Here is a 22,639-nt window from a genome sequence, read left to right on the forward strand (position 1 = left end):
GTTTATGATTTCTTACCCATCCAGAGCCCAATAAAATGTTGCCGATTTTTTTTTTAATAAATGGGAAATAGAGCAACGGAAAAAAAAAATGCATTATATTTCCTGAAAATCTTAGATTAGAGAAATAGCATTCCTGCTTGAAACCAATTTATGTCAATGATCCGGTTTGTCTAGGAATGGCTGGAGAAGGCAAGTGGGATATCATGGCTTATATCAAAAGTGTGATTTTCGGAGACTTCTCCCTCTCTATTTCTGTAGAGCGTCTATTTACAGATCTCAAAAACCAAATAATAGAAGCTCCCGCAAGGTGGAAAAGCGTTTCCAAGCAATTTCTTTATCTGACGGTATCCCTGTATTCAATTTGCGCTTAACAAGTCTTTGTGCTATGAAGGACTATACCGTGTGTTAAAAAAAAAACAACACCACTGATCCTTAAAACAATTTAAAATAAAATATTTGGTTAAACCATTAACTACAAACTATGAACTAAATCTAAAACTATCGACCCAAACGGGTCAGAGGCTTCGTAAAAAAAAAAAAAAAAACCATCGGCAAAACCGAAAATCAATTTGTTTCTTTGAAACACTATTTATTCTTTCAAACATGATGCAAACATGAAAAAAGGGAATCAATATTTACTATATTGAAAATAAATTAAGGTGACAAGACATCGTTGACATATTTGAAATACGGGACTGCGAAAATTCATTAAATATACATAGAATGGTTGTGAAAAGCGGCGGTTGGAAGAGGACTTTGGTCCCTATGTTTATTTAAGCTTTTGTGCGGAGGGGGCGAGGGACACATGAAGTTCCTCGGTTTTCTATTATTTGCTGTTTTTCGTGTCGTAATCTCCGATTCATGGAAAAATCAGTATTTTAAGAATAAAAAGTTGTTCTTTTTTTGTAAGCTGCGCCACTTGAGGCTGATAGCATGTGAAAAAATTATAAAAATAGTGTTAAAGTTTAAAAAAAGCTTTAAAAAAAAGCTTTAAAACTTTAAAAAGAGCAATTCTGGTTCAAGACGTTAATTGTCATCTCATCACTATATCCACCAATGGAATCTTCCTGCAGAGTGGAACATTCCATTGGTTGCTATGGTGATAAGACCACCATATTAACGTGGCGGTGGAATGGGCAGACTAGATGGGCTGTTTCTTACAAATTGTATGTTTCTACAGTTTTGTATGAAGAATAGGTTAGAAGGGTAACACAACATGCCGGTGTGCGGGTCGGGGGGGGGGGGCGTCTGAATAGAGTATACTGTTGAGTGCAGTTTGAGCCAAGCGGCCTTCACCTCGGGGATTTTACCTGCCACGTTCAGGTCCACAGATAATCTTGAAAATACCATATAGCTCCTTCTCGGAGTTCGAGGTGATTGCTATTAGTAACGGCTGTGTATAGTTTCCATATACAATGTATCACACACACACACACACACACGCACACGCACACGCACACACACACACGCACACACACACACATATACCATAAAGCCAGACTGTCTAAGCCCAAGATGTGGGTTTTTCCAATTAGCCTCTGTTTTAACATCTGTTCACAGACTGCCTGTAACTTTCATTATTACAGCAATGCACAGTTTGATTTGGGTGCCTGAAATAAAGCCAATGTCTGCAAAATAATAGCTCAATTACGCTTTGTTTTGCTTTCATTAATCTTAGAGTTTTTTTCAAGTGTGATAAAGTCACTTTTAATCAAATACACAAATTCCCCTTTCGCTTTCTGCTCCTATTTGTATGTCGCCCCCCCCCCCTCCATTTCTTCCTACGGCTTTGGAAGTCTTTCTTTTTAAAAAAACGAATTCAAAGTTAAGAGTTTAAAAGAACTAAAGTCCGCAAAGTGACGGATCCTCACTTTTTTCCCCAGGGAGCAGCGAGGTTCACTATCCTCCGGCACCCAGTGGGTTAAAGAAGTCAAAGCTTCAAAGTATCGCAGTTTCACGTCGATGTAAAAATGATAACATTTTAACACTGATTTGAGAAATGTAAGAATTAAATGAAGCTGAAGGTCTTCTATACCAGGGGCAACCAACAAGTAGATCGTGGGTCTACAGCTCTGAAGCCTCTCAGCCAATGTACTAGAGAACTACAAGTGATATCACTACATGATGTCAGACATATGACATCACCGCATCATTTATGTCAACATATATGTCAATGTATATAAGCCCCAAATTCCAACTCAACCCTATTTAAGAGGCAATAAACATGTTAAATATTCATCATTTATCAAACTTTATCCAGCTCTGTAAAATAACCCAGTAGTCTCTCCTTTTCCTGAACCAGATCAAACCTTTCTGATCCCCCTACAATTGTCCAAAAGTTAACACGACAAGCGCCCTGGGTATCAAAATGATGCCCAACCAAATCCAGGCAGTCTGGGATCAGCGAGAGTTCGCATTAGGGAGAGAGGACGCATTAGCCCAATCTGTTTCTAATACATACGGAGCACATAATTTTTTACAACATGACAAGGAAAACAAACTTAATAAAAGTTCCTGATCTTCTGTTACTCAAGCACACTAGATCATGCTATGTTTATAATTTTTGGACCATGATATCACACTGAAGTAACAAATGCTAAGCAACACAAGACCAGTTACTAGGTATGACATCACTTTGTCTCTACGCGGATCGTACATACTGTAACGTTTTGGGGGGCAAGGACATTTTCTACACTTCGCTATAATAAACACTTCTCGTCACCTGGTTAAAGTGATTTTACTCTGGGTGCTGGGTTGAGTTCACCGAATATCTGTAATGAATATGCTGAGATAACTTCCAGCTAATCTCTCCACCCAGGTTTTGTTTTTTTTTGACAATTAACAATTTTGGTTACATGCTGAATTGAATTGAGAAACTAAAAGAGAACTCGGATAAGCAAAGATTGTCAAGTTTCATGTCAAACCTATTTGAAAGTTGTACGTTGCAGCTGAAGGGAAGAAATAAGAGCCCGACTGTAAGAAATGGCTAATCTCACAGCATGTGTTATGTACATAGAAGTTCAGAGACAAGTTACAACTGCAAAGCTCGCTATGGAGGTAGAGAATATGTCTATTAGGGTCTCTTCACTGAATATACCAGATGTGTTAAACGAGATATTGCTATATGTTGATAGATTTTTATGCTGAGCTCCAAGTCCAGTCTGATGATGTATCCCACTTCTGACACCAATCTGTGAAACCCAAAATCAGAACCAAGTAAGATCCCTGTGAGTCATATTTCATTTATTCACCAATAAATTCTCCAAGAACTCCAGGGCTTGTTACGACTCCTCTGCTTTGCGTGCCGCTGCTCAGCCGACAGCAGAAGCGGAGTCATCGTGCCGCCATTCTACCGACATAGCGGGTACACGTTAACACATCCTCTACTGCTATTGTGGATAGCAAAAAATAAAATAAACCGAGAAGCAGAGCCTTGGAAGGCTACCGTACAGCTAAAAAAGGTAAATTATTTTTTTTACTATTAATACATGAGGATTCTAAATGGAATTCCGCACCCAAACTTTTTCCAAGTGCCTCCGATATGTCACTATCTCACCCTTCTTCCCTTCTTCTCTGCTGGGATTTTCTTTTTGCCCGGGCTTGAAGCCAGATACACGGGGCTGCCCCTCACTGTCACTTCTGCTTCAATTGGGTTTGCACCCACTGCTCTTATTATAGGCTTTAGGAAATTTTCTGAGCATTGGAACTGCTCCAGTGCTTTTGCTCTAATGAGTTGCAGACTAGAACACTTTGGTGAGCGTATGTCAGGCTAGTGCCATGGCGTGTTTTTTTCCTTTTTTTTAAAAAAAGGAAGAAGGGGGGAAGAAAAAAAACAGTAGTACAAAAATGCTCTGCCTTCTCAAATTGACAGAAAATTGACCTCTGCACTTCATCAGAAATTCCTGCAGACTTACAAAATAAAGGAGTTTGCTTTTATCACCCACAGTGCGCCTCATATGGAAAAAATGGAAAACACTACATCACTTGACCTCAGCATGCCTCCTTTCCAGCCTCAGATGAATATTATGCATAAAAACTACTAAATCAATTTAACATGTTAAAAAAATACAGAGGTTCTCATTAGTAACGGAACACATGGTGTATAATTTTTTTAAAGGGGGTTCTAAAGGGATTCTTTCCAGAGAACGTTTAAAAGTCCAGATTTGAACGGAGGAGTGAAATATTCCCTCTGATTTATCTTAAAATTGTTGAAGGGAGAGTCAAGAGTTTGATAATAAGTATTTATTACTTATTATAAAGTATTACAGGAAGCTTAGTGTTTTTTATACACATTTTTGGGGGCTGTAAAACGCTGTGATACGTATATATATATAGCCAGAAACATTCTGAGCTCCTAGAAAAAGAAGCACATCAGGGGAGGAAAGAGAGTCAGTGGGATTTGGTTCCAAAGAGGGACTAGCCCTCCTAACAATGGGCACATGGTAGGTATGCAGGTGCAAAGGCATGGCTAGAGCCGTGAAGATATTTAGTCTAAAGTAATGTATGATATATTTTAGTGGATCAACAGAGTTTAAGGTCCTTCCTACTGTTGGTTAAGCCTGAAGAATGTGGCCCGTGAAACCTTGCTGTGTAGAGATTGTGTGTCTTGTTTGTGTAATTTTCGATTTACACAACAAGAAGCATTTTAAAAACACACAATTGTGACATGTCCTAGTATAAAGAGAACAAGCACAAACTTTACATGCGTGTCGGCCAAACTAAATTCCTTACTGCAAAGGATTAATCTCTCAACATAAATGACGGAGAGAAACAAGCGCAAATGAACACCAAGTTCCCACACAAACAGGGATGATGGCCAGAGCGGGTCACACCTTCTCCAGCCCTATCCCCCTGTGAAAAACAAAAGAGAATCCTAAAAAAACATCTGTCTCCCTTCTAAATGATAAAATCCAAGCTTAATTCATGACCATCCACTTTAATATGGGCTCCTACAGGAGCCTGCAGCTCCGCGTTCTCCTCCATCGCTCTACAATTGAGAACGGACGTCTCCAGCAAACTCCGGAGGAAGGCAGAGACATACGTTACTATTGCCCCTCTTTGGGCTCCAAGTCCCTGTTGCCCCTTTTCCCTTCCCTGATGCCCCCTCTTTTCTAGGAGGTCAGAATGTTTGCTGGGTATGAGGGGATCGCAGGGTTCTACAGCCCTAAAAGCCCCGATAATGTTAACTTGCCAAAATAAAATATATTAGTAAAGCCCCGCCCCTAGCCACACCTTTAACCCCACCCCCCCATAAAAAGGATCCCTCTGAAGTCATTTAGAATGTTGGGAATTCTGGCGAAACATACAAGTTAACGTTTGGGATAACTCAATTGTCCCAGCCTTTTCTTGATCTCCAACTCATCTCGTTAACCAACTTCCCCAACATTCTCGAATATATCTGTAAAGAAAAGCTTTAAGAATACATGGAGATTTTCTTTTTCCAACTATCCCAAGTGAAATCTCATTCCTACCAGCTTTACGAGCTTAATCTGGGAATTAAACGTCTTCGGGAGGAAGCATGCGGCTAGAACATCTCTGGCACAGTTGCACATAATATCAGCCTCGATGGGCGATGGTCGCCTCTCCTGATTTCGAGCGCCGGGGAAAACTGTTAACTCCGTCATCTGTCATCCTCCGAAAAAGCCACACTCCTTCCTCTCACAACACAAGTGGACTACCAGCGAGGGCCTGGCAGTGTTACTTCTAATTACCTCTTTTTCACTCCTGATCCTGTGGCTCTCATAATTAGTTACCTGGGGCTGCAATCCAATTTGAAGTGATGACAAGAAAGTGATCCATGAAAAAGTAATAAGTTAAATCCAATTTCAGCCTTCTTCTAATTAAATGCACATGGAACTAATGACTCAAGCCCGACCATTTCAGTGATAATGGTAATTAGCGAGGTGGGAGTCCCTTTCTCGCTCAACACACTTAGGTGTACCACGCATGGTAAACGCCAGGAATACTGTTAATTACATGTGTCATTTTGTTATCAATTTACACGTATTTGACCAGTCAAGTCTGCTTCCTCTGTTTTAATGTTATTCCGCGGTAATCATAACATTACCTATGATCTATTATCTACAACACACGTTTGGCCTTGAAACTTCCTTTGATATCGTCTTCTGAAGCTGGAAGCCTAAGATAAAACGGTGTCGTCCGATAAAAAAAAAAACCGCAGGTATAAAAAAAATAAAAAATAAATAAAAATATTAAAAAAGGTTATTCTGATCGGTGTCATCATAACCCGCGTCTCGCGAGTGTCACATAACCCCACTTGTGCTTCGGTTGCTGTCCTTGTGGGGAAAAAAAAACCCACGTGGGGAGCTTATTTATCAAATGGTTACAATTTATCTCAAATGAGATAAACAGAATACCTGGCAATGTTATTTTAATGGCACTTATTCATCAACGTGTCTAAAATATCTCAGCGGATTGATGGAAGAGCCCCATACACAAACGTCACGTAACATAAATAACATTCATTAACAAAGACTAAAGGTTTACTCTGACCTTAGACGATCAAGACGATGTCAAAAAGTTACCCCCACCTACTTGTTCAGAAAAGTATAAAAGCATTAGCTCGAATACATTTATTTTAACAAAATTCACGAGTCCTTAGGTCTGTTTGCCACGATTTGGGGCAAGAACCGGAGAAAAAAATCTTTTTTTGTCTAGGAATTCTTTTTATTGTCTAAATTTCCCCTAAATACATTATCGGGATCTTTTTTTTTTTTTTTTTTACGGGACATCTTAACTCCCAGGGGGGCACAAAGCATAAACACAGACAGAAGAAAATCCTCATTTCTCCAGTTGTGTTTAAAGACATTTCACCGCATGCCTTTCAGGGGTTTGAACAATGATTCTAGTTTATGGGTCTCGACCAGTTCACTGTGGGGTCAACGCAGGACCACAACCCACAACAACAAAAAAAAGAAACGGATTGGAACATTTCAAGATTTTCAGCCCCCTATAAATTGCCTTTACGACTTTATTTTTTTTCATTCGACTAATGCAGTGAGGTTAGTGTGAGTGAGAGGTTCCGTCACTCGTCCGTCGTAAAACATTCTGCTACAAAATAATAATTGTCGCGCCCAACTTTCTCCGAGAAGTGATCAGTTCCACGATGATGCCAGTTTATGGAAGGTATTTGGTGTTGCCCATATTACTAATAAATATATAAATGATTTAATGAGGGGTTGGTACTGCCATTATGGTAACATTACAAGAAGAAATCATTCTGACCAGAACTTAAAAGTAAAACTTTCACCCGTCAACCTTTGACATCGTGACGGAGTTTAAACAATGACTATTTTGTTCTATTTTTGCATAACTGTCAACATTGTATCCCTTTTTTTTTTCCTTAATGGCTCGGAGTTTGTAGGATTTCTACATGCCTGCTCAGATACATGACACAATAAACTGAATATCTTTTGGAAACTATGCTCAGGTGGTCATTTCAGGAAAAAAATGCAATTTATTTTAATTCCATCTTATAATGGGGGGGGAATAATAAAAAAAAAGGTTTTGTACATTTTTTTTAACAAATACCTAAAAATGAATCTTTTATTTGGATCAGATTAGTTTTACTTGATGTTTTGCCATTGACTTTATTCATTCCTAAAATCAATTACCTGGGGGGGGGCACACTTATTTTTGTGTGACAAATCATGATTTAAAATTAAGACCCGGAGATCAGAGCCAGTAATTTTTTGGAATTGTTTGCTGTGAATGACACTAAGTATGGTGGAAATATGATCACACATTGCCTTTTCTTTGAACGGTACATTGTCATTTTACCAATGCTCTCAGAAGCTGTTATTTCAGAAAGGACGTTCTACATATTTTTGTGCGCCACAAAGAAATCCAAGAGCGGGGTGGGGGGAAGAATGGGCCGTTATTTGAATTAGTGAGTGACAGACTGGGCTTGCAGGCTGTATACATTAATAAATTAGAATTTTAATTGTGTTTCTGGCTGTGGGAGATGCTCCGGTACTTTAATAGGTATCAACAATTTGGCGATGTTATGGAATCTGCAATGTGGTCCCCCCCGTTGACCCCAAGCTGCACAATTCCCCGTCTGACAACAGGAAAGTTTGTAGCTTGGTCTCGATTTGAATCCTGACAAATAAGCTCGCCGCCGCGGTAAAGGTCAGCGCAGCCATATCTCATCCTCTGGAGGTATCCTAAAGACGGCTGCACAACCAAGCAGTCACTTTAGCACCTGACGTGGGACGGGGCTGCTACAATCCCTCGTTAAATTCTGTCCCTTGTGAAAGTATTAAAGAAAAAGCAGCAGCGCTGGCAGAAATATATTTTTAGAAGAGCTCATTTACATCGCCGTCCTCCGCTCTCCTACCAAGGCATTCCTCCACGCTCCAAGGTTGACACAAAGAGATGAAACATTGAGGAAATCAGCCGAGAGATCCCTCGACTTGTCGCTAACCGTCAGATCCCTTCGCACGTTCCTCTGGGTCTGGAAGACTCTGAGATGCCTCCACGTGGCAGGTATGTCTCTGTTTGACGGGAAGCATCTTGTCTGAGCCCTAAATTTAATGTTTGTTTCTCAGCACTCTTACGTTTTAAGTACCTGGAGTTACATGGGGTGGTGGGATTATGTAGCGAGAGGTTGGTCGCTTTCTGGTGGTTATGTTGACTTGTGTCTTTGTGGGCCCGTTTGTTCTTCCAGAATGATTTTTGAAAGGTAACAGGTTTATAATTAGCCCAGTGAGTGTCTGTCTCAATAGGAAGTGAATCACTTATTTGTACTCTATGGGTGGGTGAGATGTCTCCTGTGAGTAAGGAACCTGCAATAACCATTGCGCTACAGCAACGAATTATGAGAAAAAGAAACCACATGTAATGTAATGTATGTAAAAAGGGTAACATTAATTATACATTAAAAAAGTGTCTAGAAATATTAATTCTGGTTGGTTTTGTCCACAATTAGATGATACTTCATTTCCAAATACAACGTGCCACTTGTTTGTTTAGATGGAGAACACAGGTAATTTTTTTTTAAGTTTGGCTCTACAATTAATTGTCACAAAACCATATTTTAGAAAATACATATCACCCAACCAGCCATAATGCGGTTAACGGATCTCTATCAACACCTAGTAAGCACCCTGGTGAGCGTCTTGGGCAAAAAAAGGGCTTTGATAATTCCATGAAGTAATCTGTAGAATTTAACGACGTATTAAAGAGGACCAAACAGAAGTGACTTTTTACTCCTAGGTCAGCACAACGCTATTTTTTCTACATTATTTAATGGCAACGCAAATAAATGTTCTGACAACATGGATATACAGTCTGTGGTTTTGGGGCCCTGTGATGTATACCATGAACGCTTGGGTCCGTTATTTTGCCTGATGAAGATATCTGATCATCAGCTTCAACATACGTTTTCAACATTGTAAAGAGTAGAGGGCCAAAAAATGGAAAAAACAATCTGCTAACCGATTTGTCACCAAAACTGAATAACTACCGTATGAGAAAACAGAAACGGAACTTCTAGGAAGGTCCAAGAAGGCCTTAACGATAACCATACCTGGGAACTTCCCTGGGGCTGGATCCAGTAGATCTCCCTCTCTTATTGAAGGTACATCTGCCTATGCATAGGGTGGGGGCAACCAAATCACTCAAAAGTCTGCTAAGAGGGACAGGACTGGGGCATGAAGTGGACGGGGCTGATCAGAACTCTCCTGTCTGGAGATTAAACTCTCTGACCCAGAGGCCCGGTAACCAAATCCGGTCTTCAGAGCCTTGGGGCAAAATCCAGACAGTTCCCAGGTACGATGATCGCAAGGTTTTGTTAACTTCACGAAATGATCTGTATCGGCATAAATACTCTGTGCACAAGCGAACGGAATCTTGGGTGATAAGCGTCTCCTACCTGGAGGGATGGTTGTTTGTCATTCCTTTTGTGGGACTTTGCTCCACTGGCTTGTTGCTGGTGTATTAATAGCTGCCTTGCAACCTGAAGAGCCTGAAACAAGAGAAGGGGAAGCCATAATGTTAACTTGTGTATAAAAACTGCCAAAATAATTCATTACAGACTTTATTCACATTAAAAAAAAATCTTAATGACATCACAGCCGCCCTCTCCCATCTCTAACCAACTTTTTGAGAAGTGAACACATCTTGACCCAGTGTCATTTTCAAAATGTAAAAAGCGTTAGACCAATTTATGGACAGTTTTTAATTATCAGTAAACGCTTCTTTTTTTCCCCAGGTGACGCTATCACGTTAACAGGTAACGGGGAGGTGCTAAAACGGGGTCTCATTAAACTCCCCCCCCAAAAAAGACATTTTGTCTTTTGTCGCTTAATTGCAGCAGATATATTCCTATTTTAGACGCTGATGTTTCATAGTGACACCCGTAGCATTAGGCGAGAATTATGTGACGGGTTTCATCCACACAGGGCTTAATCACGGTGAGTGATTACGTGATATGTTCGTAAAGCATGTAAGAAAGTTCTCACATTTTGGTGTCGCTACATTTCTTTTTCTGTTATATATATATATATATATATATGTATATTATCTTGAATTCCATCCCTATTAGGATACAACAGAGTTGGACCTTCTGGGACGTCTGGTGGAGATACTGCGGTGACTCGGCCACCAAACATGTTGTGTTGGACAAGATATCGCTCACTCTTGCTATTGGGAAACGATTACAGGTTCTGTTGGGAGATCCCGTGTCAGAAGCTAACTGGATCTGCATACAGCTAGAATATATGTGCACATGGAGATAAAGCTCTACTTTCTTATGCCCCAGCGATGGTCAGGGCAATTAAATGCAGCCTATGTTTGAAAAACCCAAGGAGTCAACTGGCCATAATTTTTATTATGGTTACCATTGACACCAAACTATTTAAAGAGGTTTTGTACTGTTTATAAACATATATCTCCTACATATTTCCCCAAAAATATGTTTTATAAAACATTTATACGTGTAAATCCCTGGCAAATGAGATGATATAAAGTAGCAATAAGAAGCTAAGATGTAAAAGGAGATTACACATTCTGTTGGTAACTTTTTCCTTAATAGTTTTGCCAGCATTGCAGTATAATCAGTTGTTACAATTCCACTTGTAAACTTGCACTCCCTAAAGGATACTAAAAAAAATTAGTATAACAGAAGCTTAGATGTAAGGCAGTTTTACATTACTGAGATGGTGGTAGATAAATGGAACAGCCTCCCATCGGAAGCTGTAGAGGTTAATACAGTAAGGTGATTTAAACATGGGATAGGCATATGGCTCCTGAATCTAAGACGAGACCAGCGACTGATTAAAGTTTGAGTCTTAACAGCAGGAAAAATACGGGCCAAATGGTTCTGATCCACCAACAGATTCTATGTTTCTATGTAACCTGACCGTTTTACTAGGGGCTTGCCTGCAAAATCATTTTATATCCACTCACTCACAGAAACCGCCTCATTCCTTGAATTACAACCCCTCTCGGTTGGTCGGGCACCATGGAGGTTTCATACCACCACAGCTGACAGAGGTCGCTTATCTCTAAAGCTTCCTAACCCGGTTACTGAAAAGCTGTTGAATAGCTCAGTTTTGTTGTAAGGCTTTTTTTTTTATTACCCTCGATTGGCTGGACTCACCAACCAGTAACAGAAGACCGAGCAGAAATTGTGTCATATCATTTGTTACAATGTTACCAGAAGTCCATTTGGAACACTTTCGCCAAATGATTTTGCTAATCTTGGCTGGGTCCCAGTGGACTGTATAGGACATTACTGCCACCAGTAAGAGAATAGCAAACTGCCGGCTGAACCATACACCATGATACAGTCATTTCAAGCTCATAAAAATAAGGACTTTCTCACCCAAGCAAGAAAAGAGTTTAACTAGAAGGACGGAGTGCTTGCGCGAGAAGCATGTTAAGACTTGGACACAGCAGGATGACATCTGTCAACATAACGAATCGTGGATGTTTTCATAGAACAGCATGTAGGATTTTAGGATTTCTTATCATCTTTTTATTACACTAATTCATAGTTTGGACAAATGTAGCTATGAGATTTTTAGTAGATGCCAACATTACCATTTAGCTCCACTGTAAGTAACTGCGATAGAAGCTGGCAACAGGCAGCGCGTCCACTATACAAATAACTAGCAGGTTCTAGAATCTGGCAGTGTCCTCAATTAGAGAATTTAAGTCACAAACTCTTACGTAGATAGAGCTTACAATCAATGCCATGTTGTATGAATTATTACCAAAGTATTCCAATCTCACCCACAAAGACCTGGTCTTTTCTGTTTAATGGATCGATGCCCTCTCATGGGGCAAACTCTTGGTGGACACCCAGGATCTGCCATTAAACATTCCATGAATGAAGAATAACAAACATGGTTTTATATATAGTGGTGTTGAATTCACATATATATATATATATATATACATCTCCCCTTATATCTGGACCTGAGGCAGGTTAAGACCTGCTGCCAAAGCCAATATTACATCAATAAAGCCATCAGTGCTGTCAATGGGCCTCCAAGCACCCTCATGGTGGAGCCTGAATAGCCGCCCTTACCTATCTACCTTTTAAAGTGTTTATTTAGCATTTTATCAGAGTGTCAAAAGAACAGGAATGATATGTATAGAAACAGAAAAAAGGGTAAAAAGTGAAGGGACATCAGAGGTCAAATAAGGGACGCTGCCCATTGTAAGAGGACACGCTACACCTCTTTTGCCTAACAGGCCAGGAGCAGCGAGATAGCTTTTACACGGTGGAGTAAAAAAGGAGCCGACATGGACAACCTCTGAGAGGAGTCTTTATTTCTACAGTCTCGCAAGGAAACCATGCCCTTTAATTCAAGGTCAGGGAACCAAAGAGAAAATGGCTTTTGGTTGGTCCCCAACACAACCACATTCTGAGCCTTTGTCTACAAAGTGTACAACAACTATGAGGATTATTTGACATTTAATATAAATATATATATATAATGACATCAGAATGTAAACATTACATACTCTTAGATAATTCAGAGGCTATTTGTGGGCAATAACTGAATTATTATACGTTTCAAGTCATTGTCATCCTGAAGAAGGCTTCAGTCTCATTTCCCTCTTAAAAAAGCATCTCTCGTTCTTTAGTTTCAAGATTCACTTTCAATTAAAATCGTGAACCAAAACCAATGCAACATAAAGCCAAAAACTGGAAACGTGTCCAAAAATAATTTTGTTGCCCCCTTGTTTAGGGGACCACTTTTTCTCAGGTTCCTCTTGATTGTCTGAAAGGGACACCTTTTGATTCTCAGGTAAGGTGACGGAAAACAACTTGTCTTAAAGCTACGGTGTTAGAATGTAACCTGGCTGAAGCATATGTCTGCACATGAACAAATACTGGACCATGCGGGCTACGACGTGGCTAGTGACGTCATAAGGAACCAAGTATGCTGGCAGCAACCTGGCCAAATTCACATAGGGCATCGGTCATCGAAGCAGTATTTCATATTTACGACATACACACAGAGCTCTCTGCATTCAACTGCCAGGTCATCTGAATAAAGAGCAAAATAAATCATGAACCGGTAGATGTTCCACCAAGAATAAGAAGCATTGAACGTTAACATGTCCGATTAGGATTATAGAAACATTCTATTCTAAACCGGACCTAAAAAATGGGTAGTTTAGGCCTGATAGAGAATGGGATATATCTAAGAAAACAGGTACATCGGAAGAAGAAATGATACCAGTACAGCTCCAGGAGCTTTAGATGTAACAATGTAACGCACATTATTCTATCATCTGTACATCACAGTAAAAAGGAATTTAAAAGGGAAATGTCTAAAAAGTCCCTCGGTGTACCATAAACCACAGTCATCAAGAGAATGAGAAGGAGAGAGTCAGCTCCTACTTTCCCCAACTCATACCATATAATTAACCCTTTACTGCTGAGCTAGCAGCAAATTGGCCCAACACGTGACATCATTTCCGCTTCAATAGCATACTGCGTGATCAGTTAAACTCAGGAAATTATATAGTAATTATTCTGAGTCAGAAATAGCTGCAGTGTACAATATTGTAAAAATAGCTAATTAAAGCAGAAAAAAAATTCAGTAATCCATGTCATTCCACCGTGAGCAGACAGCTTAGGCTTAGTTAAATATTGTCTGGAGGTTATGCTAAAAAAGACAGGGCTTTAAAAAAAAAAATAGACATTAAAATACCCTTTTTTGGAAAGGCTTAATTTTAGTTTTTTTCCCCTGAATCTATAAAAATAAAAATAGAAGGCTAAGCAAAGGAAGACGTTTTTTTTCTTTTCCATTTCTCGATACGGAAAAAAATAATCAAATGTACCAGAGGGTCAGACTTGCAAGACACAAATAAATAAATACACAAAAAAATAATAAACTTTATAGCGAGAAAAGTAACCCAGTGTTCTCACAGTATGGATTTCTGCCCCACACCTACACTAACATCTGTGTAAATAACTTCATTCACTCTTTCCATTATCCCTATGCAATTACTCCTACTGTTAAACAAATTGTCCTTAAGGTACAGTAGCAAACACCGTTTCTCTGTAAAAACAGAACCAGTTTTTGGTATTTCTAAACTGTAATTCCAATTTCTTTTCTCTTTTTTCCTCCCCCTCCATGTACCGTGCTGCACTTGAGGTTAACTTAAGTTCTCAGTTTGAGTCTTTCTATCCATTGTACAACAGAAGCTTTAAATCTCTGGCATTCGGGGAGGGGGGTTAGAGAAGATCAAAAAAGAAAAAAAACAACAACATATAATAGAAAATACAAACTCAATACCCCAAACCAGACTCAATTTGTTACATTTATATATTATGTTATTTACATAATAGCTGCTTCAAATATTTATTAGACACATATTTTAAAATATTCTTTACTTTTTAGGATCACTACTAAAATGTAAAAATAAACACTTTTTTAAACTTTAATACTTCTTAGACAGTAATAAAAGTAGCTTTACAAAAGCAAATATTTTTATTGTGGGTTAATATTTGCATAAATATAACGTTTTTTTCAGAGCTGAAGTTCTGAAAGAATTATAATTAGTGATTATGTATTAAAAGATGTTTCAAAAAATAATTTTATGTAAAGTTACTATAATGGTAACAAATAAGAGTAAAAAAAAATAGTAGTAGAAAAATCACATAATAACGATAATTAAATATAGGAAATAAAGTGATATTATTTAATATAATAAAATTAAAAAAATATATACGGAAATAAATGCGAGAAATATATATGTTACAATTATCAATACTTGTTATCCCGGTGCAAATAATACTTAATTAGGTTTTAATTAGGACTCCCAGAGACTTTTATTCGGTGTTGGCGGCTAATGGGTTGTCATATAAAATATAGGAAAGAGTTCCCGGATAGAAGGGGTTAAGGAAGCCATGCATACATGCCACGGGGAACCAGGAACACACACTTACCGTGACTTAATGTACTCTCTTTAAAGGCAGTAGCGTGCGCTTAAAGTCAAGACAGCAAAACCAAATCCCGTCCAAAATTATGCCAAAATTCTGTACACGGCACACGGTCTAAGCGATTCAACTTGTTTCATTGAGCTGCAAGACCCAAGGCGATGGAAGCGCACCACGAGGAAGGCATGAACCCGGCGAGGAGGCAATGGAACGTGCTCACAAGTTCTATCCCAGCACAGCGTTCCTTTCCTGCGAACACTTACTGGGAAAATGAGGAGTTTCGCTGTGTTTACTCCCTGACAGCCCTGCGCCTTTAGCTTTCTGCATTCGCTCACAATAGTTCTCCTCTCTGGCTGCTTCAGAGAGGAGAGGAAGGTGGGGTGGTGGGGGTGGTGGTTGGAGAATGGTAGAAAAACACATGAATAAACAGGAAATACAGCCCAAGCACACTTTAAAGTGAAAACGCACTGGAACGTTGCCCTTTGTAGGCAAACAACAGGGGGCAATGCCTCCAACAGTAGCAATGGTCGCTTCCACAAAGCGACAAAAGAAACCACAGCGACTCTGCGCTGATTATCCTTAAGGAAGATTATAGGGGGGGGGGTTGCAGGTAATTCCGGAGCTGGGAAGGGTTCTAAGACCTTTATTTTCCAGAGGTTCCAGATGCACCCAGCCACGGGACAGAAAAAGTACACTTTTTTTTCTTTAGATTAATAGAAATTAGTTCATTTTTCCAAATCAGTCTCTATACTCCCCCCCCATTGCCCCCCTTCTTTTAACCCTTTATGTGCCAGAGGGCGGGCGGCACACAGCCTTCCACTCCAAGGGGTTAAAGGTAAACGCGGAGCTCCAACGGCTGCGCAGGTAACAAGATATGGCAGCTATATTCCCACGATATACGATCGTTTACCTGTCTCCCTATATCTTAGAATGATAATAAAGGAACATTCCAGACTTGTGTTTCAGAGATGTAACAGAGATAGCAATACATTAGTACATTGATTGTATAAGAAGAAAATACAGGTTGGCTGCTAAAAATGTCTTCTTGGCAGTGGCGTCGCTACAGGGGGGCAAGGGGGGGCAATTGCCCCCCCTAGGTTATTCCTTGCCCCCCCTGTTGCCCCCCCGCCGAATCTGTAACCCCTTGACTGCTAACGACGGCATGGCGCCGCCGCTAGCAGTACCAGTCAGGTGCTAACGACGGCACCATGCCGTCACTAGCACTACCTTACCTTGATGGAGGTCTGTGGACCCCCATCACCACCTACCCCGGCGATCTGCCCCTCAAACTGAAGGGCATCACCGGGGCCACCCGATCTGCCCGGTGACGTCTCGCGCAATGACGCGATGACGTCACCGCGCAACTTTATTAACAACTGACAATTGTCAGTTAAAGAGGTATGGGGGTATGCTGCTTAGATGCCTGTATCTCAGGCATCTAAGCAGCTACATACCCCCAACATATACCGTTGGAAAGGTAATCGCCTCGCCTTTCCAACGGTATATAGATAAATATATATATATGTAAAAAAATAATAAAAAATATTAAGTTAAAAAAATAAAAATGTAAAAAAAATGATTTGGGGGTCTCTAGGCAATTTTGATCTTTTTTATCTGCCTTTAGAGACCCCAAATGAGGGATGGCATGATTTAATGTGATTGTGTGTATCATAGATGTATAATTGTGGAAGGGCAAAGATGGCACTAGCAGGATGTTTGAGCCTTGGGGACCGAGATGGCACAGGCAGGGTGTATATGGGACAAAGATGGCAAATCGTATGTGTGTTATCTGGGTGCTGGCCAGGTTCTATGTGTGCAGTGTGGACACCAGGGCTGGCTTTGGGGTGTGCAACCTGTGATCTATCCCTGTAATTTAGGGGGTTTTAAATATACCATTAATGCCGTGTTTTTATGTGAATTCCAATTGATCTATACCTGCAAAGCTGGGTTTTTGTGTGTTCTTCTGTATATGCTATGCTATGTTTCCATACATTATTTATGTACACCTGCAAATACAGGGTTTGTATGTCTTGTTCAGTTGATTAATACCTGCAATGCTGTTTCCATGTATTTATTTGATCTATACCTGCGATGCTACGTTTCATATATTATTATTGTATACCTGCAAATACAGGATTTGTATGTCTGATTCTGTTTATTTGATATATACCTTCAGTGCTGAGATCACAAGTGAATTTCAATTGATCTATACATGCAAAGCTGGGTTTGTGTGTTAATGTGTTGATCTATACCTGCTATCGGCAGCAGGGTCTAATATTTATATATATATTTATATATATATATCGGCAGCAGGGACTAATATTAATATATATCGGCAACTGGGGCTAATATTAATATATATGGGCAGCAGGGGCTAATATATATATATATCAGCAGCAGGATCTAATATTAGGCCCTGAAATCATTTAGTGCAAAAGTTAAGGTATTGTGTTGTTTAAAGGATTTCAAGGATTAGTCGTACTAAATTGTGGCTTCAGGCTTCCCATGTTGAATGATGAAGTATTGTATTGGCCAATAACAAAAGTATCATTCCATAGCACATTACTTTTGGCAATATATGTGTTTTTTTCAGTGGTATGATTTAATGGTGGAAATTATTAATGCCCCCCCAGTTTGACTGTGGTATCTTGTGTGCCCCCCCTATATATTGTTTCTAGAGTCGCCACTGCTTCTTGGCAACTACATTTTATGTAGATTTGGCCAGTCCTGATATAAATGTTCATAGGATTTTAGGGTACAGAGAATTTCTAGAGGAACCTCTATATCAAAATGAATAGGAAATTAATTTATTTTATTATTGGGGGTAATGGATTGATTAAATAAATAAATAAATAAATAAATAAATAAATAAAGGAATTGTTAGCTGTGAGTGGATGTTTACAAAGGACTCAATTTTTCTTCATTTGAGATTTTTTTTTTCTTTTGCTGGAATTCATGTTCTTTTGATCTCGCATTCAAAGCAATAGTAGCCTGATAGACATGCAAGTCTTAAAGCAAATCCAGACGCGAGAGATAAGCTCACGGAGTATGACATGCGCAGCATCTAAGAGCTTATACAAGTAAGTAAACCCGCATGTCATCTCAGAATTACAATAGGGAAAATCAAGAGACGTATTAGGTGATCATCTACAAAAATGGTTCAAAAAGCAGATCATATAAACAGATCAAGGGGCGAAATTGTGGGGAGGGGAATATATTTGTTTTTCCAGAAACAGCGACATATTACTGATGGGAAAGAAGATTTCATTCCATGGTGGGGGGATACCAAATCATAAACTCTAAAATACCACCAAAAAGAGTATGGCTAGGCCTGGCCGAATGTCTCTTTTCTGCCATCAAATTCTATGTTTCTGAGTTTGCGCTTGTCTACAAGATGCAGAGACAGAAAGTTCCTCCAAACTTCCAACATTCTTAGTCTTCCAAACCATGATGCCCTTCAGAGGTGGAAGCAACCCTCATCTTACCCCAGAGCCAATGTTCTACACAAATAAATCTTCATATTTAACCATACTGATCATCATTTTATACCAGTTCTAGTCCACATAAGTATTACTGCACTTCTTCATCGCTCCCTATCTGCAACACAATGTATCCAGGTCACAATTCAAGGCACGTGATCCAGAGAGAGCTCACCCATTATCCAAATGGGCCGATTTAGCGCCCAGGAAAGGTACTCTACTTTCTGGATTTCAAATGAAAACAGCTTCCAGTGAAAGATATTATTACAATGTATATATATAATCTGGCACCACACTTTAGAGAGGGAGAGAATCTGATACCATCACACCTTCTGATTTCTGCAAAGACATTTACGTATTTCTTTAGTTGATGGTGATTTGTAAGTAATTAGTAATATTAGTCATACACAGAAAATGATATAGTCCATATGTACTAAAACCTATAGGTACATAAGTGTTGAAAGCCTATAGTACCCTACTCCTGCCCCCTAGTGGTAATGCAGATGGGGAAAAAGGTTGTAGTTGATGCCGATCACAAACAGGACTAATTCATGTTTTGGGCGTTGGGTTTAAATGGTTTTGGGTCAATAAGGTCCCCTTTTTGCATTATCTGCAATCCCTAAAAACAGGGAGAATACAGATAAGAGGATAAACATCGATGACAAGCTTAACACATGGCTAAATGTTCCCCCTACTCCTTTTTTTGATCTGGTGCAACTATTTTCTTCCACTAAGATGGGAGCCACCAGATCTTCCTCCCATCAGAATGCAACCTGAAGATGCACTTCCTGCCACCATCTACGATTCCATAGGGGCACCTAGTGCAACGTGATCCTTCCCCTAGGGGCTTTTCTTCAGTATCCACCCTACAGGGACACTTCCTGCCATGACAATCCATCTAGCAGGGGCACTTCCTGCCACCAACATCCATCCTCTAGGGGCACTTCCTGCCACCAACATCCATCCTCTAGGGGCACTTTCTGCCACCAACATCCATCCTCTAGGGGCACTTTCTGCCACCAACATCCATCCTCTAGGGGCACTTTCTGCCACCAACATCCATCCTCTAGGGGCAATTTCTGCCACCAACATTCAACTCGTACAGGCACTTTCTGCCACCAACATCCATCACGTTGGGGCACCACTTCCCCCCCATCATGGCCCTGCTTATTTTCCATTTAACTCTGTAAATGTATTCAGTAAAATGGAAATTACCACGTGTCACCTCTGCACCTTGTGCCACTGGCAACACAACTACAACTTCACTACTGTAACCGATGCGTTGCGTGTTTTTTGCATGTGAGGGAGTTACAGATGGCTTGTGTAATTATTGAGTAGACACTCAACGCGCAGGAAGTGGGATTTTCAATGTCTGCATATTTTTGATGGCCGTAAATCACAGTAAAAAAACCCCTTCCTTTACAAGACTATTTTAATAAATAATGATTTTATCCTCTCTGAAGAAAAAGAAATGTCGGCAGGTGGACCATTTCAGGATCTGCCATCATTTGAGAAAAATGGATATTTATACTAAGAAGTGCTTCCAGAAATCGCCTTCCCTCTTTAATGTCACGTGGTCGACGGAGGAACGACAGAGCGGTATAGTGAAGCATCTCTGTATTACAACATCGCAGCTGTCAGAACAATAGAATAACCGCTCTCAAGATGCTTTTTTCGGATTACTTTTGTAAGTGTACACTTTTATTTTTCAGTAATTAATTTTGCACCCCTAGCCGGTTAATCCGTCTAGTCCAGGCCGCTATGTCCTCACTACTTTGTTGCCAAATAATGTTTTTAATTAAAAAGAACAAATAATAAGAACTGGTTCCCTTTTTAACAAAATGTATCGGTTTGTCTTAATCAGTGAATTCTAGTTAAATGTAGGGACTGTAAGAAACGTCGAGGCCATTGCTGACACCATAGAAATAAAATTAAATAAAAATAAATAAATAGATAAATAAATAAATAAATGAATAATATATAATAGTTTTAAAAGAAACAGCATTCCAGCGCTAGCCATGGCATCTTTCAATCTGACGACGGCTGGTAAAAGTGTGTCGGCAGCACAATATTGTACTTGTTTGTTAACAAACAGTTAGAGAACAGACTGTGACAGGTTAAAGGACAGAGGAATTTCAGACACTAATTTACCCTGCGGTTCTGTCTGATTAAAAAGGCGCGCTGGGACACCAAAGAAAAGATTTTCACTTACAGCAGAGAAAGCTTACTGAAAATGTCTGTTTTTTTTGCATACTAAACAGAGCAATTTGTGGATTTCATATCTTATTAACCAATTTAAAGCAGTATGATCAGTTTGGGTTTTCCTCTAATAATCACAACTCTCCGGACAGTTTTATTACTGGAATCAGATAAAAAATCTGCTTTAAAAACACTGCGGTGATTTCTTTTATTTGTAGTTTTTGCCCCATAATATAATGTTTTCAGGCAGCTGCATATTAGCCATTTGTATGTAATCTGATCCCAATCTACTAGACAAACGTACAGAAAATTACAAAAAAAGAAAAATACGTATGATTTTATGGGAATTTTGACCCATTATTTGATACAAAGCAGAGTTCAATGAGTTGCTAGCACTTTGGGGGATTCGAGGGTGAATATATGATGTCATTAAAGACAGGAGATGGTTTTGGGTCAGAATATCACAGAACATTTTCTGGCCTCGTGACCCCTGATCTCCCGACTCCTGTACAGAGGGGGGGGGCACAGTTTATGTTTATACAGTAGTTTGAATTTAATAAGCAGTTTGTAAAGAAGCAATCGGGTGACCTGCTAATCCAGTCACTCCCACTATAAAAAAACAAAGTCCCTTTTCATGTCGAAAAAGGCAATGTCCTGTATGTCAAGGTTATTCAAATTGTTACCTATATCGCATCGGATCTAAGCAGAAATTGCAGTATATGTTGTTTTTTTATGGGGTGGTGTGCTGGGTGCAAAGGGGGCTTTTATTTTTAAAGAGAGGACCCAACTTGCCCCAACTTAAGTGACCGTTTTAATGGGTGTTTTAAAGGAGGCACAAAAAAGCCTGTGAGCCCAATTCTGAAAGCACGGGGTTTCATGGTGTGTGTGTGGATGAGTGTGGTGTGTGTGTGTGGATGAGTGCGGTGTGTGTGTGGATGAGTGCGGTGTGTGTGTGGATGAGTGTGGTGTGTGTGTGGCTGAGTGTGTGTGGATGAGTGTGGAGTGTGTGGATGAGTGTGGTGTGTGTGTGCGGATGAGTGTGGTGTTTGTGTGGATGAGTGTGGTGTGTGTGTGGATGAGTGTGTGTGTGGATGAGTGTGGGGATGAGTGTGGTGTGTGTGTGGATGAGTGTGGTGTGTGTGTGGATGAGTGTGGTGTGTGTGGATGAGTGTGGTGTGTGTGTGGCTGAGTGTGTGTGTGGATGAGTGTGCTTGAGTGTATTTTGTGTGGCTGAGTGTATTTTGTGTGGCTCAGTACGTTGTGTACCCTGGATGGTACATATATATTTACATACACTAACGTTCAAACATTTGGGGTAATTTAGAAATGTCCTTGTTTTTGAAAGAAAAGCAAATTTTGTCCATTAAAATAACATGAAATGGATGAGAAATCCAGCACAGACAGGGTTAATGTTGTAAGTGACTATTGTAGCTGGAATCTCTTCATAGGCATACAGAGGCCCTTTATCACTCCCATCACTCCTATCACTCCCATCACTCCTGTGTTCCTTTATAACTCCCATCACTCCTGTGTT

The 22,639-nt window shown here is 39.8% G+C and overlaps 1 protein-coding gene across 6 annotated transcripts in view; it reads right to left on the minus strand.

Annotated features, from left to right (window-relative positions):
- The window catches only part of FOXP1 (forkhead box P1), a 182,761-nt gene that overhangs the window by 70,383 nt on the left and 89,739 nt on the right, over positions 1-22,639 (minus strand). For 4 of the 6 annotated variants that reach the window (XM_053470141.1, XM_053470136.1, XM_053470134.1 and 1 more), the window contains exon 4: positions 9,896-9,988. In XM_053470141.1, the coding sequence (XP_053326116.1) occupies positions 9,896-9,988 (93 nt within the window). The other 2 variants (XM_053470140.1, XM_053470138.1) reach the window with 2 other exon arrangements.

The sequence above is a fragment of the Spea bombifrons genome, chromosome 6 (genome assembly GCF_027358695.1).
Source record: "Spea bombifrons isolate aSpeBom1 chromosome 6, aSpeBom1.2.pri, whole genome shotgun sequence".
NCBI classification, from domain to species: domain Eukaryota; kingdom Metazoa; phylum Chordata; class Amphibia; order Anura; family Pelobatidae; genus Spea; species Spea bombifrons.